The sequence below is a fragment of the Hetaerina americana genome, unplaced genomic scaffold (genome assembly GCF_022747635.1).
Source record: "Hetaerina americana unplaced genomic scaffold, ioHetAmer1.1.p SCAF_1, whole genome shotgun sequence".
In the NCBI taxonomy this organism is placed as follows: Eukaryota; Metazoa; Arthropoda; class Insecta; order Odonata; family Calopterygidae; genus Hetaerina; species Hetaerina americana.
The window spans coordinates 7,507,548-7,519,971 of record NW_027286069.1 but is presented as its reverse complement, the minus strand read 5'-3'; the positions used below and the strand labels follow the sequence as shown (position 1 = coordinate 7,519,971).

General features: G+C 42.6%; 1 protein-coding gene across 12 annotated transcripts in view; it reads left to right on the top strand.

The window, feature by feature from the left end:
• Window positions 1-12,424, top strand: part of Mhc (myosin heavy chain) — a 103,125-nt gene that overhangs the window by 9,313 nt on the left and 81,388 nt on the right. For 9 of the 12 annotated variants that reach the window (XM_071585036.1, XM_071585062.1, XM_071585054.1 and 6 more), the window contains exons 2-6: window positions 3,947-4,108; window positions 6,738-6,975; window positions 9,171-9,314; window positions 11,374-11,530; window positions 12,048-12,075. In XM_071585036.1, the coding sequence (XP_071441137.1) occupies window positions 6,769-6,975; window positions 9,171-9,314; window positions 11,374-11,530; window positions 12,048-12,075 (536 nt within the window). In that variant the 5' untranslated portion in view covers window positions 3,947-4,108; window positions 6,738-6,768. Of the gene's footprint in view, window positions 1-3,946; window positions 4,109-6,737; window positions 6,976-8,351; window positions 8,496-9,170; window positions 9,315-11,373; window positions 11,531-12,047; window positions 12,076-12,424 lie in introns of all 12 variants that reach the window. The other 3 variants (XM_071585020.1, XM_071585071.1, XM_071585005.1) reach the window with 2 other exon arrangements.

Sequence of the window (12,424 nt, the reverse complement as noted above, 5' to 3'; positions counted from 1 at the left end):
CCACTCTGAGAGCACTTTCAAAATTCGATCACTTCCATCGCCATGTCGTCAAACACCAGGAAATCAGCTTTTTGTTCGCACTAACGACCGTAAAAACCGTTAAGACGGCAATCTAAGGGGCGAATAACGATCGAATAGCAGAGTTCACCGTCCCTTTTAAGGATTCTCGCGTCGCGAATGCCAGACGCGACCGCGGCCTGCAGCGCATAGCGAATCCTTCGCTTATATTCTCCTCCCTTGTCTCCCTCGCTTTATTGTTTTCTCTGCGTGTGCCGAATTCTGCACCCATCTTCCGCCAACTATGGAATCCTTTCCAGACAATGGGCCACCCAAACCCCCTCTCTCCCCCCCCCCCTCCCCCGGAAACTTCCTTTCTCAGGTCCCTGGCCGAACTATTTCCGTGGCCGCCTTCTCCACCCGCTACTCTATAGCACACCCTCGCCGCCAACCCCCGCCACCCCCTTTGCCATCTCCCCCCCCAACCGCACTCCCCCATCGGCCCCACCGCTAATTATAAGGGCGCAGATATACGGGGGGGTGCGTGCGCTTGGACCACTGCCGACCACCCCTTCCCCCCCCCCCACGCTCCCGTCTCTTCGTCCCTGCCCCGGTGGCGGGAAGGAAAAAAATGTAAGCCGCCCGCACAATGGGCATGAATTAATAGTCAGAGCAGACGGTACTTTCTGAGGGAAATCCGCTCTCCGAGTGCAACCAGAGAGAAGTCTGCGAAGCACCCGCGGCTCGATCTCACAATCCAGAGAGGACTCTCGCTCCATTTGAGGCCTTGCCACTCTGAAACATTCCCCGCTTGTCCACGATAACGTTTTGCATCCGGTTGATCAATCTGCGTCCCCGCGAACGCTTAATTAATCACGCCGTCACTCGCGGCCGCATCGCAAATCCCGAGGGACCATCGATCATAATGACTTAACCGTCGTCTCGTCGACTGGAGCGGAGCCCCCCTCATGCCTCGACATAGCGACGCCCCGCGTCCCCAAGACTCCTCTCGCCGGGCGTGGATGCATCGCCGGCACAATTCGTCCATCTATCCGTGTCGGAGAGGAGAGAAAATAATGTTTATCTCGATGTCGTTTGGACAATCGTAAACAACATATGGAAGAATTGGCTCTCGTGCTCGTCACTTGTTTTTAGTGTCCGAGTAGTATCGCGATCGGAAAATTTGCGTCGAGAAGAGCCGTTTATTTATACACAGGCACTCCGTCGCATCCATCCCGGGGGGGAGGGCGGTTATAACGGACTACCCCCTCGGGCGTGAAAAGAGTCGATTGTCGCCCCCCACCCCGCGCTACCATCGGCGAACCCGAGGCTAGTGCCCGATTGGTGGGAAAACACGTCCGGTGAGGGAAAGAAAGGGGTGAAAGATTTCTGGCCTTTGGGGGTGACGAGAGGGGGCATCGCGATCTAGAGTAAATGTTGTGGGAATTGGGGCGAGGTTAGGGACGCACAAATCGTGCTGATGACCCCGGGAGCGCAAGACGCGAGCGAGGGAAGATTTAATGTGAGGCATGGGAACTGGGCGCGGGGGTAGGGGGTGTTGGAATCTAGGTTGGGGGCCCCGGGGGTGGGGGTCGGAAGGGAGGAAGAGTTCTGCGGAAGAGTAAATGGGACATGTTGGAAGGGTGAGGATGGTCAGGGGGGAGGAGGAGGGAGGGGAAGGGTGGGGGGGGAGGGTTACGAGGCTGGAGGAAGGGGTAGGGGGTTGGTGGGATGAGACCCGCCTTGGTAAATGAGAGGAAGGGTTGCAGAAAGAGGGAGAAATGGGAAGGAGAGGTTGGTCGTGGGTAGTTATGGATGAGAGGCCATGTGTCCTCGGGCGGAGGGTGGGTGAGAGGAAAGGAAACATGGCCTTATCCTGCGTAAACGCCATCCAATCATGATTCCGCAGGCAGAGAGAGAGATATAACCTAGTAAGAGATAGAATAAATACGTCGGAAAGTCCAAAATATGAGTGTCTTGGGCACTATGTCAAAACATTCTTGTAAAAATGCGGCGAACGTTGTATTAACCTTAAAAAATTTAAAAGGAATGCCGAAGAAGTAGTCCACCCATTCCGTAAGTGAGCGAAGGAAATTAATTTGTATTCAAGAACTTCAAATGATATTCGAATAGATGGAAGGATTATATATATATATATATATATATATATATATATATATATATATATATATATATACATATAAATTTAGAAGCAAATGAAAATTAAGAGAGTAAAAAGTTTTTTCGCACTCACTATCTATTGTTTTCTGAAACGCCCATTTCTGGTATTTCGTTTGCTTTTTCGATTCCAGCTGATTTTGAAGATAGCTGACCGTCGGTCAGGAGTTATTTTCCATAATCCTTTTAAATCACCCCTGTGAACCTGCAGGAGAAAATAATCCTGATATGCGTTATGTTCTATCGGTCTCGTATCGTATTCGATTGTCAAAAATTTGAGACAAGGTGTTTAAAATGTTTTAAGTCTTTTACTTGTTAGTGCGTATTCAAGTTCTTTCATGTAGGCTCTCGTGCTATGGAAGATCGAATTGGAGACCACTCTTAACTATCTCTGTCTAGCTGAGATCAATAATATTCCAGAATAGTATTGCATCATTCAAATGTAGCTATTAATTGTTAATTTATTTAAAGATTAAGGCTATAAATATATTTTCTTTTATAATGAGGTTGGACAGGATAAGATGCAAAAGCAAATTGTTTGAACGTGATAATTTAACAAAGAAGAGTGATCGCAGTCGGGCAACTTTTTCATTTTGAATACGCAAAGAGTGGCTTGAAGCTACATAGAATTGCGAATGTTTTAAGACGATATCTTTACCCAGATTTCACAACGCAAAGCCTTATGATTCTAATAAATCTGCTAACGGAAGGCCCTTGTTTCATTCCTTAATACAAAATATGTAAGATATTTTTATTTTATCAACAAAAGACATCACTTGCTATTATTTACGTTCGCATTTCTGTCATTTTTTGACTTTTTCCAGCACATGCACAAATTTTCTTCAATCGCTGTGGGAAATTCCATGTTTTCCAGAGGAGAACACAAGTATCCCTCGAAGAAAAATTAAGATAAAAGATACATGTTTCATTTTCATTTTATAAATAAATAAAAACTCGCACCAGCCAAGTAACTTGCGTTAAAATAATTAGCGTAGGAGCAATGACGTTAACCGTCACGTATAGCCCTTTGGTTCCTACGTAAGCCTTCCTTCATGCCTTCTCTCAAGATGAACTCGAAGGACGAAGGAGATCTCTTGGAGGAAATCGGAATTGTCACCGAACACTCGCGGGTCCCCGCGCGGAGGCGGGGCAGAGGTCGGTGTGGTCGAAGGTAGTGGAGGGATTAGGAGGGCCGCTCCTTCGGACCCTATCCTGTCTCTTCCTCTCGCCACGTCTTCTCGCCACCGCTTAGGCGTTGCCTTATTTCTTCCAGTACATTCTATTCTCATCCGGGGAGTGAGATTTTGGAGAGTGGGGGAGATTCGAAAAGAGAGAGAGAGAGAGAGGGGGTAGATGGGGAAGGGAGAGAGAAATTTTGGGTGTTTGGGCAGAGTGGAGAAGAGAGAGGGAGAGGCGGTGGGAGGCTGGGAGGGACGGGTGGGACCGTGGGAGCGAGACGTGATGGAGGAGGAGGGGATGAAGGCGGTGAAAAGAGGGAGAGAGTGGCAAGGAGTGGACGTGCATCCTGGAGGAAGGGAGGTGGGCGGGATGGCACTGGAAGGACGGGAGATGGTAGGGTATTGGGGGTTCCAGGTCCAGGGGGGAGTGGGAAGAGGGGTGAGGTAGAGGGGGGAGACGGCGAGTCCCACTTTAATTCCCCGTCCGCTCGCACGCGCTCAAACACACGCACAGTCGACCCTCGCGCCCTCTGACGCAGTCTCCCTCTCCCGCCGCTCCTCTCTCACCCTTCTCCGTGTGTGCCTCGTTACAGGATTGCTCCGAGTGCTGTTCTGCTGTGTCCGTGGTTGCCACCAGGTCACTCACCCTCGAAATAAAACGACCCACCCTATCCGAAAAGACTGAAGGAGTTGTTGCCCACAGCGGAAGCGTGTGCAGCACACGGCGTTTTAGCCGAGGAAGACGTATTTATTAGGTGAGAGGGAAATTTTATCTTACGCTTTTAAACTGCGATCTCCGAAGTGATTAGCACTTCGGATAGTGAGTAGTTCATTAGTTAGCTAGCTCTGTTAGGCTCAGAGTAGTCGTTCCTTTAGTAGTCTGTGGAGATATTCTAGTTTTAAAAGGGCAGTGGGGTATTCTCCATTCACTTATCGTCATAATCTCCCTTTCCTCTTAGCATGCTGTGGTAAATTTGATCTTTGTTCAGTTAAGTTGGTCGGCTAAGAAAATATCAAATCTTTTTAGAAGATGAATCATCAGGATCTCGTCAAGTTTCATTTTCGGCGTCAGATATCGTAGAATGGTTTACTCTCCTATCAAAGAGCTATGAAGTTGTGGTAGATCCGTTACCACATTCAATGAGCCAAATAATATACTGTGTTTTTGTGCTAAGTACGATTCGTATAATCTAATCGTGAAATTGAAGTAGTTAATACCCTAAAATTTCAATCGTCCTCGGCATTATTTTTTCTACGCTGAGGATGGTATAACGTTTTTGCTGCGTGTTCTGATGTTCGACAAGTTGGCACGAAATTATGCGTTAACTCTTCTGAGATAGACGAGCAAGCGCGGTGATAATATATTGTTTCTGATTATACTCTCTTTCTACTGACTCTCCTGGTCGCAGTCACGTTCGAATTCCAGATGAATGAATAGTTATGATAGAAAATTTTTCGGCTACTGCGTAAATTTGCAAAAGTGACGCTGCACATTCTATAACTTTTCCGGTGACGGGGGAAGTTGGCATCCTATTGTCGATTTATTCCGTCCCGCAGCGCTGTCATCGAGGCGTTAGAGATGTAGCGAGTTTGGTGATGGCCTCCTTCATCCCAAAATACATCTTCCGAGCGGAGAGAAGCCTATGGCGGTCTCTTCCCCGCCACACCATTCCCACCAGAAATTACACTGCCTGACCACTCTCGTCCCACTCATCATGCTACAGACTAATTGTCAAGTATACGCATGTGCTCAAAAAAATAAACAACCGTTGCCTTGATTTTTATGATTTTATGACTTAACTCCTTTTGATAAGCCAAGGGAATCAATATGGCAAGGCCATATAACAGAGTTCTTTACCATGCGTTGACTTTATCAAGTAATAAATGCCGCATTTTAAGGACGTTGTTTTACAGTTTGAGCATCACGTAAAAGTTTTATTAAAATGCCACTTTCGTAGAGAACGTTTCTATGTATTTTTTTACCTAACTTATTGTCACTTTTAAACTCACAGGATAATACAGGCGTTCAGTATATTTTTAATTGAGAGTTATTTTACACATCTACATCTTACTTGTGTCATTGGTCGTAAGTTTGTTACAAGTCTTCATTAAGGTCGTCATCTATGCAAAACTCTAGCAAAATTCGTATGTCACAATAGTAAAAGCGAAATACTAGTGATAATGGAGTGGATAATTTGATTTTCGACGAGTTTTCATCTTAAAAAAATAGCATATTATCGGAATCGCTAGAGTGAAAAATATAAAGGATAATGAAATCATAGAGAGAACCAGATACAGCCTCGTTTTTCAAAAAAAGCGCTGGACTCCTCTGCGGAAAATGTCTTCCCCCATTTCACCTCTAAACACCGTCGGCTGAGGGAAGGTCGTGTTTTGGTTGTGCCGTGGCAGGGGAGGGGTGAAGCTCTCGAAGAGGGCAACTGTATGTAAAGACTCGTACATGATATTTCCCTTTTTATCTCGTCATCGAGTAGGCTTACGAGTGTCCTCTCTATGTTTCCTACTCGTTCGCGTACTGTCTCAGCCAGCCACCGAGTCTTTTTACCGCAACCCGTCCTTTAATCGGATATTATTACCCGTGTGAGCATGCAACGAGCATTTCAACTGAGCGACTGCGGGTCATCTAGATTAACGGCGTAACACGAGCGCACACTGCGGCAACTCCAGATCGGCGGCAACTCCCTTTAAACCTGCCTTGGCCCGAGGGAGGGCAGTGGGGAAGGAAGCTCGCCTACCAGTGGCGTCCTGTGAGAGACAGGTTCCTTTGCTGGAGGCCAAGTGTTGGCTTCCTCCTCTCATTCACTGTTCAAATTTTCGGACGGATTTAAATTAACAAACCTGTCGCCGAGGTACGCGACATATTAAAATGCTCAGAAGTCGGAGTTTCATTCCCATTAACGTAGTATTGACGCTATTACGACTATTAGTCCAAAGTTTGTGTGAACTCTTCCCTGGATCTTTTTTTAATGAATGCAGCTCTACTATTAAGCCCTTATCTTTTGTTTTCTGCGCTATCGATGTACATTGTGTTCTCAGAGAAATTCAGAAAACGTAAGCGAAATCTCACACTTCATCTCGCCTTTTTTTATTGTTTTTCTGTGGTCTCCCATAGCAAAATTTATGTTTATAATATTTCCCCATAACGACGTTAATTACAAAATTTATCATTTCCAAAAATCTGCGAATAGGTATTGCACTTTTTTGAGCATGCCTTTCGTAAATCCTCCTTTTCTTTTTCATCACTTAACCCTCGTCGTATCGACCTATCTTCCTTTCCTTTCCCCTCATCCATTATAATTTTAGTGACAATTTCACAATTGGAAGTCCATAACTTAGTATATGACCCGTTATTTTTCTTCCTTTCAGATTTAATCGAGTGAGACCGCATTAAGCAGTCATGCCGAAGGTTGTAAAGCAGGAGGGTGAGGACCCCGATCCAACCCCATACCTCTTCGTGTCGTTGGAGCAGAAACGTATTGACCAGACCAAGCCCTACGATGCGAAGAAGGCATGCTGGGTGGCCGACGAGAAGGAGGGATATCTCCTTGGAGAGATCAAGTCCACCAAGGGTGATATGGTCACCGTCTCACTTCCAGGAGGCGAGGTGCGGAGTTAATTCACCCTCACGTGCACTGCACCACCCTTCACTCAGAGATAAACCAATTTCTCTTGCCCCTCCTCTTCAGTATCCACACTCTGACCCATGCCTCCACCTTCATTTTTCTTTTTAAAATCCTCAAGCCACCTTCTTCTCCAGTATTTCAAATATGGATAAGGGCCCGAGCGAAATTTAACGTTCAGATTTTGATAATTTACCTCTCACAAAATCATTCTCTCTTTTTGACCCCAACTTTTCCACAAATATTTTCTAATAACAGATTTAAATAGCCAATTCATTTGTGGGTTTTTAATTTTCATTGCCAAATCTAACATTAATGAATTTATTGGATAAGAATAACTTTCTAGACTAATCTCATATTTTTCATTCCAATGGTGAAACTTTTCTGTGCACTTTATCTGTAGAGCATTTTTCTATTTCAATTCAAGCACTTTCGTTTCTTCTCATTCCTTCATTTAAAATCATATCAAAGCCTTAACAGTTCTTAACATTCCACAAATTCTCCCCAATTATCTTTCAAGTAACGCTCAATAGTAACATACCTTCCCATCACTCCTCATTGTCTCATGGGGCGTTCACCATAGCTCTGGAAAGTCACGTCTCTGTTACATAATAGATAATTCACCATTAATGACGGATTTTTTTCCATCATAATATGGCCAATAACTTAGTTTAAAAGAATTTTAATACTCATGGCCATGAAGCCAAAACAAAAGACCTTTCCAGAGCTACGGCCATCACTCTACCTTCATACTTAGTTTTAAGGTCAAACAAATGTCTCATTTAGTGAACTGTGGCCAATAAAATGTGTTGGCTTAAATGATCAAAAAGGCTCAAGTTAATTCAATCTTTTCAAGATGTTTCTCCTCAGCCTTACTGAGGCGTTAATGTCAGTTTTACTTGTGAATTTTGCATCCAGCCATTTTTTAAATATAACTATTGTGCATTGAATGTATATTAAAAGTTAATCAGAAGTGATAATTTGTTGAAAATTTTGCCATCAAGGATTCATTTAAAATGTTCATATAATTATGAAAGTATTATTTTTTGATTTTACATGGTTTTTCAATTTCATAATCTAATATGCATCTCATTTACAAAACACTCATCATCATCGTCACCATCATATCACGTTATACACACTAATTTTGTGAAAAAAAACGACCATTTTCTCCATTTGACACACGCTGTTCATTCAGGTTAAAAAGTGATCATAGCTTGCGAGATATTTTTTCCCTTGTGTTTTACTTTCGAGTTTATTGCATATTCACATCGGTTGCTTAAAAAAAAACACACCCGCACGGGTCCACTCGGAAACATGACACGAATTCCTTGGTGCCTGGCCACGTTGGGACCTCAAGGAGAAAACGCTGAAAAAGGACCTGATTGGTCAGGTCAACCCACCCAAGTTCGAGAAGGTAGAGGACATGGCCGACCTTACCTACCTCAACGAAGCATCTGTCCTTCACAACCTCAAGCAGCGCTACTATTGCAAGCTGATCTACGTGAGTCCAAACGATAAGGAGACATGAAAGAAACACACGAAAGTAGATGAGACGCTCGCTCATGTCCAAACTAGAACAAAATGCGTTCCACTCCACCACGTAGCTCACGATATCCTAGACCGTCAAAGTCTCCCCAAGACACTGCGCGTGAGTCAGTCAGGAGTCAACGCCTCGGTAAGTGGGCGTTGAATATGTTTTGATGATTGAGGGGAAATATGTTCGGAAGGCCTCCCCGTCCCTCCGGGGATGCCTTCCTTCAAGACGGGGACGATTTTGTTCTGGACAACGAAACTAATATGAAATCTTCTTTTTGCTCTCCTCCCCCGGATTGTCTCCCCGTGTCTTGTTCGTCTCGTGTCTCCCGAATCCGTAAAAAAAATGCCAACCTTTGCCATCGTGTCAAATCCTTTCAACCTCTTCCTTTTCATTTCCGCGTCAAAATAAAAACCCTCCCCAACTCTTTTAAAATCTCTTTGATTTCCGTCCCTGTCCCCGTGATGATTAAATATCACAACATCCCGGCGATCCAAATTCCTCGTTCTCTCTCTCTCTCTTTAACCTCAATTTGTCGTCCGTTCCAAAAATGTTCCCTTCATATTCGTGACGTTCCCTCTCCATCCAAATCCTTTCCCTTCGGCCCTATCACGTTCTCTGGGACCCGTGTCCACCCTACAGGAGAAGACACTGAAGAAGGACTTGCTGCAGCAGGTGAACCCTCCTAAGTACGAGAAGGCTGAGGACATGTCCAACTTGACCTACCTAAACGATGCCTCCGTTCTGCATAACCTCAAGCAGCGTTACTACCACAAGCTCATCTACGTAAGGCAGACTGTGCTTGGAATGTGTCCAATACCATCTCTGAACCCGACTCTTTCACCTTCCCTTGGAAACCTTGTTCATATATCATTTCCTTGCTTGCTCTCTCGACAACCCTCATTGCCTCATGAGAGTAGTAAGGGATTCTGGGCAAAGATAATAAAAATTGAACGTTCTTTAAAATATGTAATTAATCGGAGTCCCGGGAGGCTCGTATTTTACAGTTGTTATATCATACTTGAATTTTAAAAAAATATACCTTACTCATGAAATTGAATTTCTCGTAGAAATTTCTCCCTCTTTTTTCACTAAGAAGTTTAATGTGGCATAACTCAGTCCTGGTTCTTCTGGACTCTTGTTTTATCAATACTGATTATCCTCGGGAATATCCTGGAGCGTCATAATTTTTAAGGACGTTTCATAAGTAAAATCGTAATATTCTTTGGCTTGTAGATATCTGTGATAATCTTTTCAGCCAGTTTTATTACGACTTTGGTCTTTGCCCTTTCATCCCAGATCACCCAGTGCTCTCAATAGTACCTAATGTTAACTTCACCACTAACTACCTGGATAATATTCTCATTTGGGTAATATCCCATTAATAATGGTGTAATAACCCTTTAGCACTGCAAAGCATTTGCTAAGCGTGCACCAGAAGTAGCATTAACAAAATAAGTTTTGTGCCTGTGTTTAAATTGCTTATTTTTATTTACTGAGAAAGTTTAAAGCCTTATTCCTCGCATCACATAACTCACTCTTGATGTTAACTGAATGTTTGACCGTTGATTTGTCACATCACTTGTTGGATGCCGCACGTTTTAATTTCAAGTTCACCTGAATACGTTGGAAAAGTAGGCGTTAGGCATACTACATTACTTTTTATTTCCACTGCTGTATATATTATTTTGCTTCATCCGCTATAAAGTGTCGCCTCCGACATCGAGCCTTACTTGATTAGAGGGCTACATCACGCACACGCTCCTCTGCCTCTGCACCTCGACAGCAACATATCCCTTCCCGTTTTGCCTCCTTCGGCCAAGGCGCATGCTCACTCCACACGCAATTTAAACCCACCTCTCCTTCTCTCACCAACCAATAAGAAGAGCTCCAAGGGATATCTCCCCAACGGCCGATGAAGAAAGGAAGAGATTGGACCCCAAGGATTGATCCAACTTCCTACCCACCGCGTCAACCTTGATATGCGACCATTTCCGAGTATTCCCTTATAAATCCCATTCACCTAAGAGGAAATAAAACATGAAATACCCAAAATTCCCAACACGAAACGACGTGTAAATATTATACATACATATATGAACAGAATTAATGGTGTGAAGAAAGTGTGTTTCTCTTCATGTGGTAGTATTGTAGTATTTTACGTGATTATTGTTTTTTTTACAATTTTATCTTTGTCTTTCCACAATGAAGGAGTTTACGAATTATCAAGTTGGTGTTCTGTAACTGTTGGCAACTATGTATCTTCCTTTCATGTTCGATCTCACCGTTCTGGTTACACTAAACATTCCGTGTGATTGTCTGTCGTCCTGTTTTGTCTTGGTTTGGTCGTCATTGTCACGACTTTCTGTATATATTTTTGAAAAGAGTGATACATTTTAATTTCCAGATCCTGTTATACTAATGGTTTTATGTGTGTGGTGAAAACTTCATTATACATTTGATTGCTAAAAATGAAGGTATACCTTTGAATTGCCATAAAAAATATAATGTATTATTTATAAATTTAGTCTATCTTGCTTTAAATTTTGCCTTATTCATTTGAAATTAATATGTGAGTCTAAAAACGTAGTATTTGTCTAAAACTAAAATGAATTTGAAGCATATAAATGCATTTTGATCAATTTTTTCTGAATTTTCTTAAATTTTTCATTACTAAAATTTAAATAATAAGATTACTTTCTAAATTTGCTTTCTAAGTAGTGTACGTATGAAATATTGAGTCTTTTAAATTTATCCCGAATGAGAAAAGAGTTTGATTCACAAGGACCAATTTGTGAGTCCCAGCTGTCTAATCTCTTGTTAATTCTCTTCTGCCTGGCTGCAGACCTATTCTGGCCTCTTCTGCGTGGCCATCAACCCCTACAAGCGCTACCCCGTCTACACCAACCGTTGCGCCCAGCTCTACCGAGGCAAGAGGCGTAATGAAGTCCCACCCCACATCTTCGCCATTTCCGACGGCGCTTACGTCAACATGTTGACCAGTAAGTACTTTTGACAAACGCAAACAGCCTTGTTAAGTTTTACTAAGTTTAGGTTAGTAATTCAGAATTTGTCAAAGAATTCTACTCATTAATGACTTCGGAAGTTATAGGCTCACATTTACTTTGTCACGAGAACGCGGTCCCTGTTTCATTTCGCTCCCTTTAGCTGAACACCTTGCAATCCAGCTCCAATACACGGCAGGAGAAAGTATTGTTGCCATTAAACTGCTACCCATGCCACTAAATATGACAATCATTAAATCATTAAGTCGACATTTATGTAAGCAACTACACTAGATCAGGCTACTCTCGAAATGGCTAGTACAAAAATATTAGTTATTGAACTTAAAAATTACTGTTTTATTTAAATGATATCAATCAATTTTTTGCTCAATAAAGTTAATTTTTCCTATTAAAACATATTTAAAAGATAAATTCACTTTAAGCAGTTTGTGATGCTCTCATTAGACCTAAAGGAAGGAAATTGGTTGACGCTCTCTTCTTTGTTTCATTTCAGATCGCGAGAACCAGTCTATGTTGATCACGTAAGTATAATCTGTCTCACCAAAACTCTTTGAGTTTCAACTTAACACCATGGCTACACCATTTAACTTTCATTAAAAATATTTCATGCATAAGAAGAACCAATAATTCAAAAATGAGAAATTTTCAATGAGCTCTTCAAGTGTTTGCTTTGTTATAATATTTATGGAATAGCCTGAAGCTTAGTGATGTAAATTATTTTTGGCCTCTCATTAAGCTGGTAAACTAATTTCACTCGGATCAAAATGCCCTAGTAAAAAGAATTTCTGCATTACTACGTAAGTTAATATCTTTTACTATAAATCGTTAACGTTCTCACATCGAAAATAGCTACAAAAAATATTTAAATTG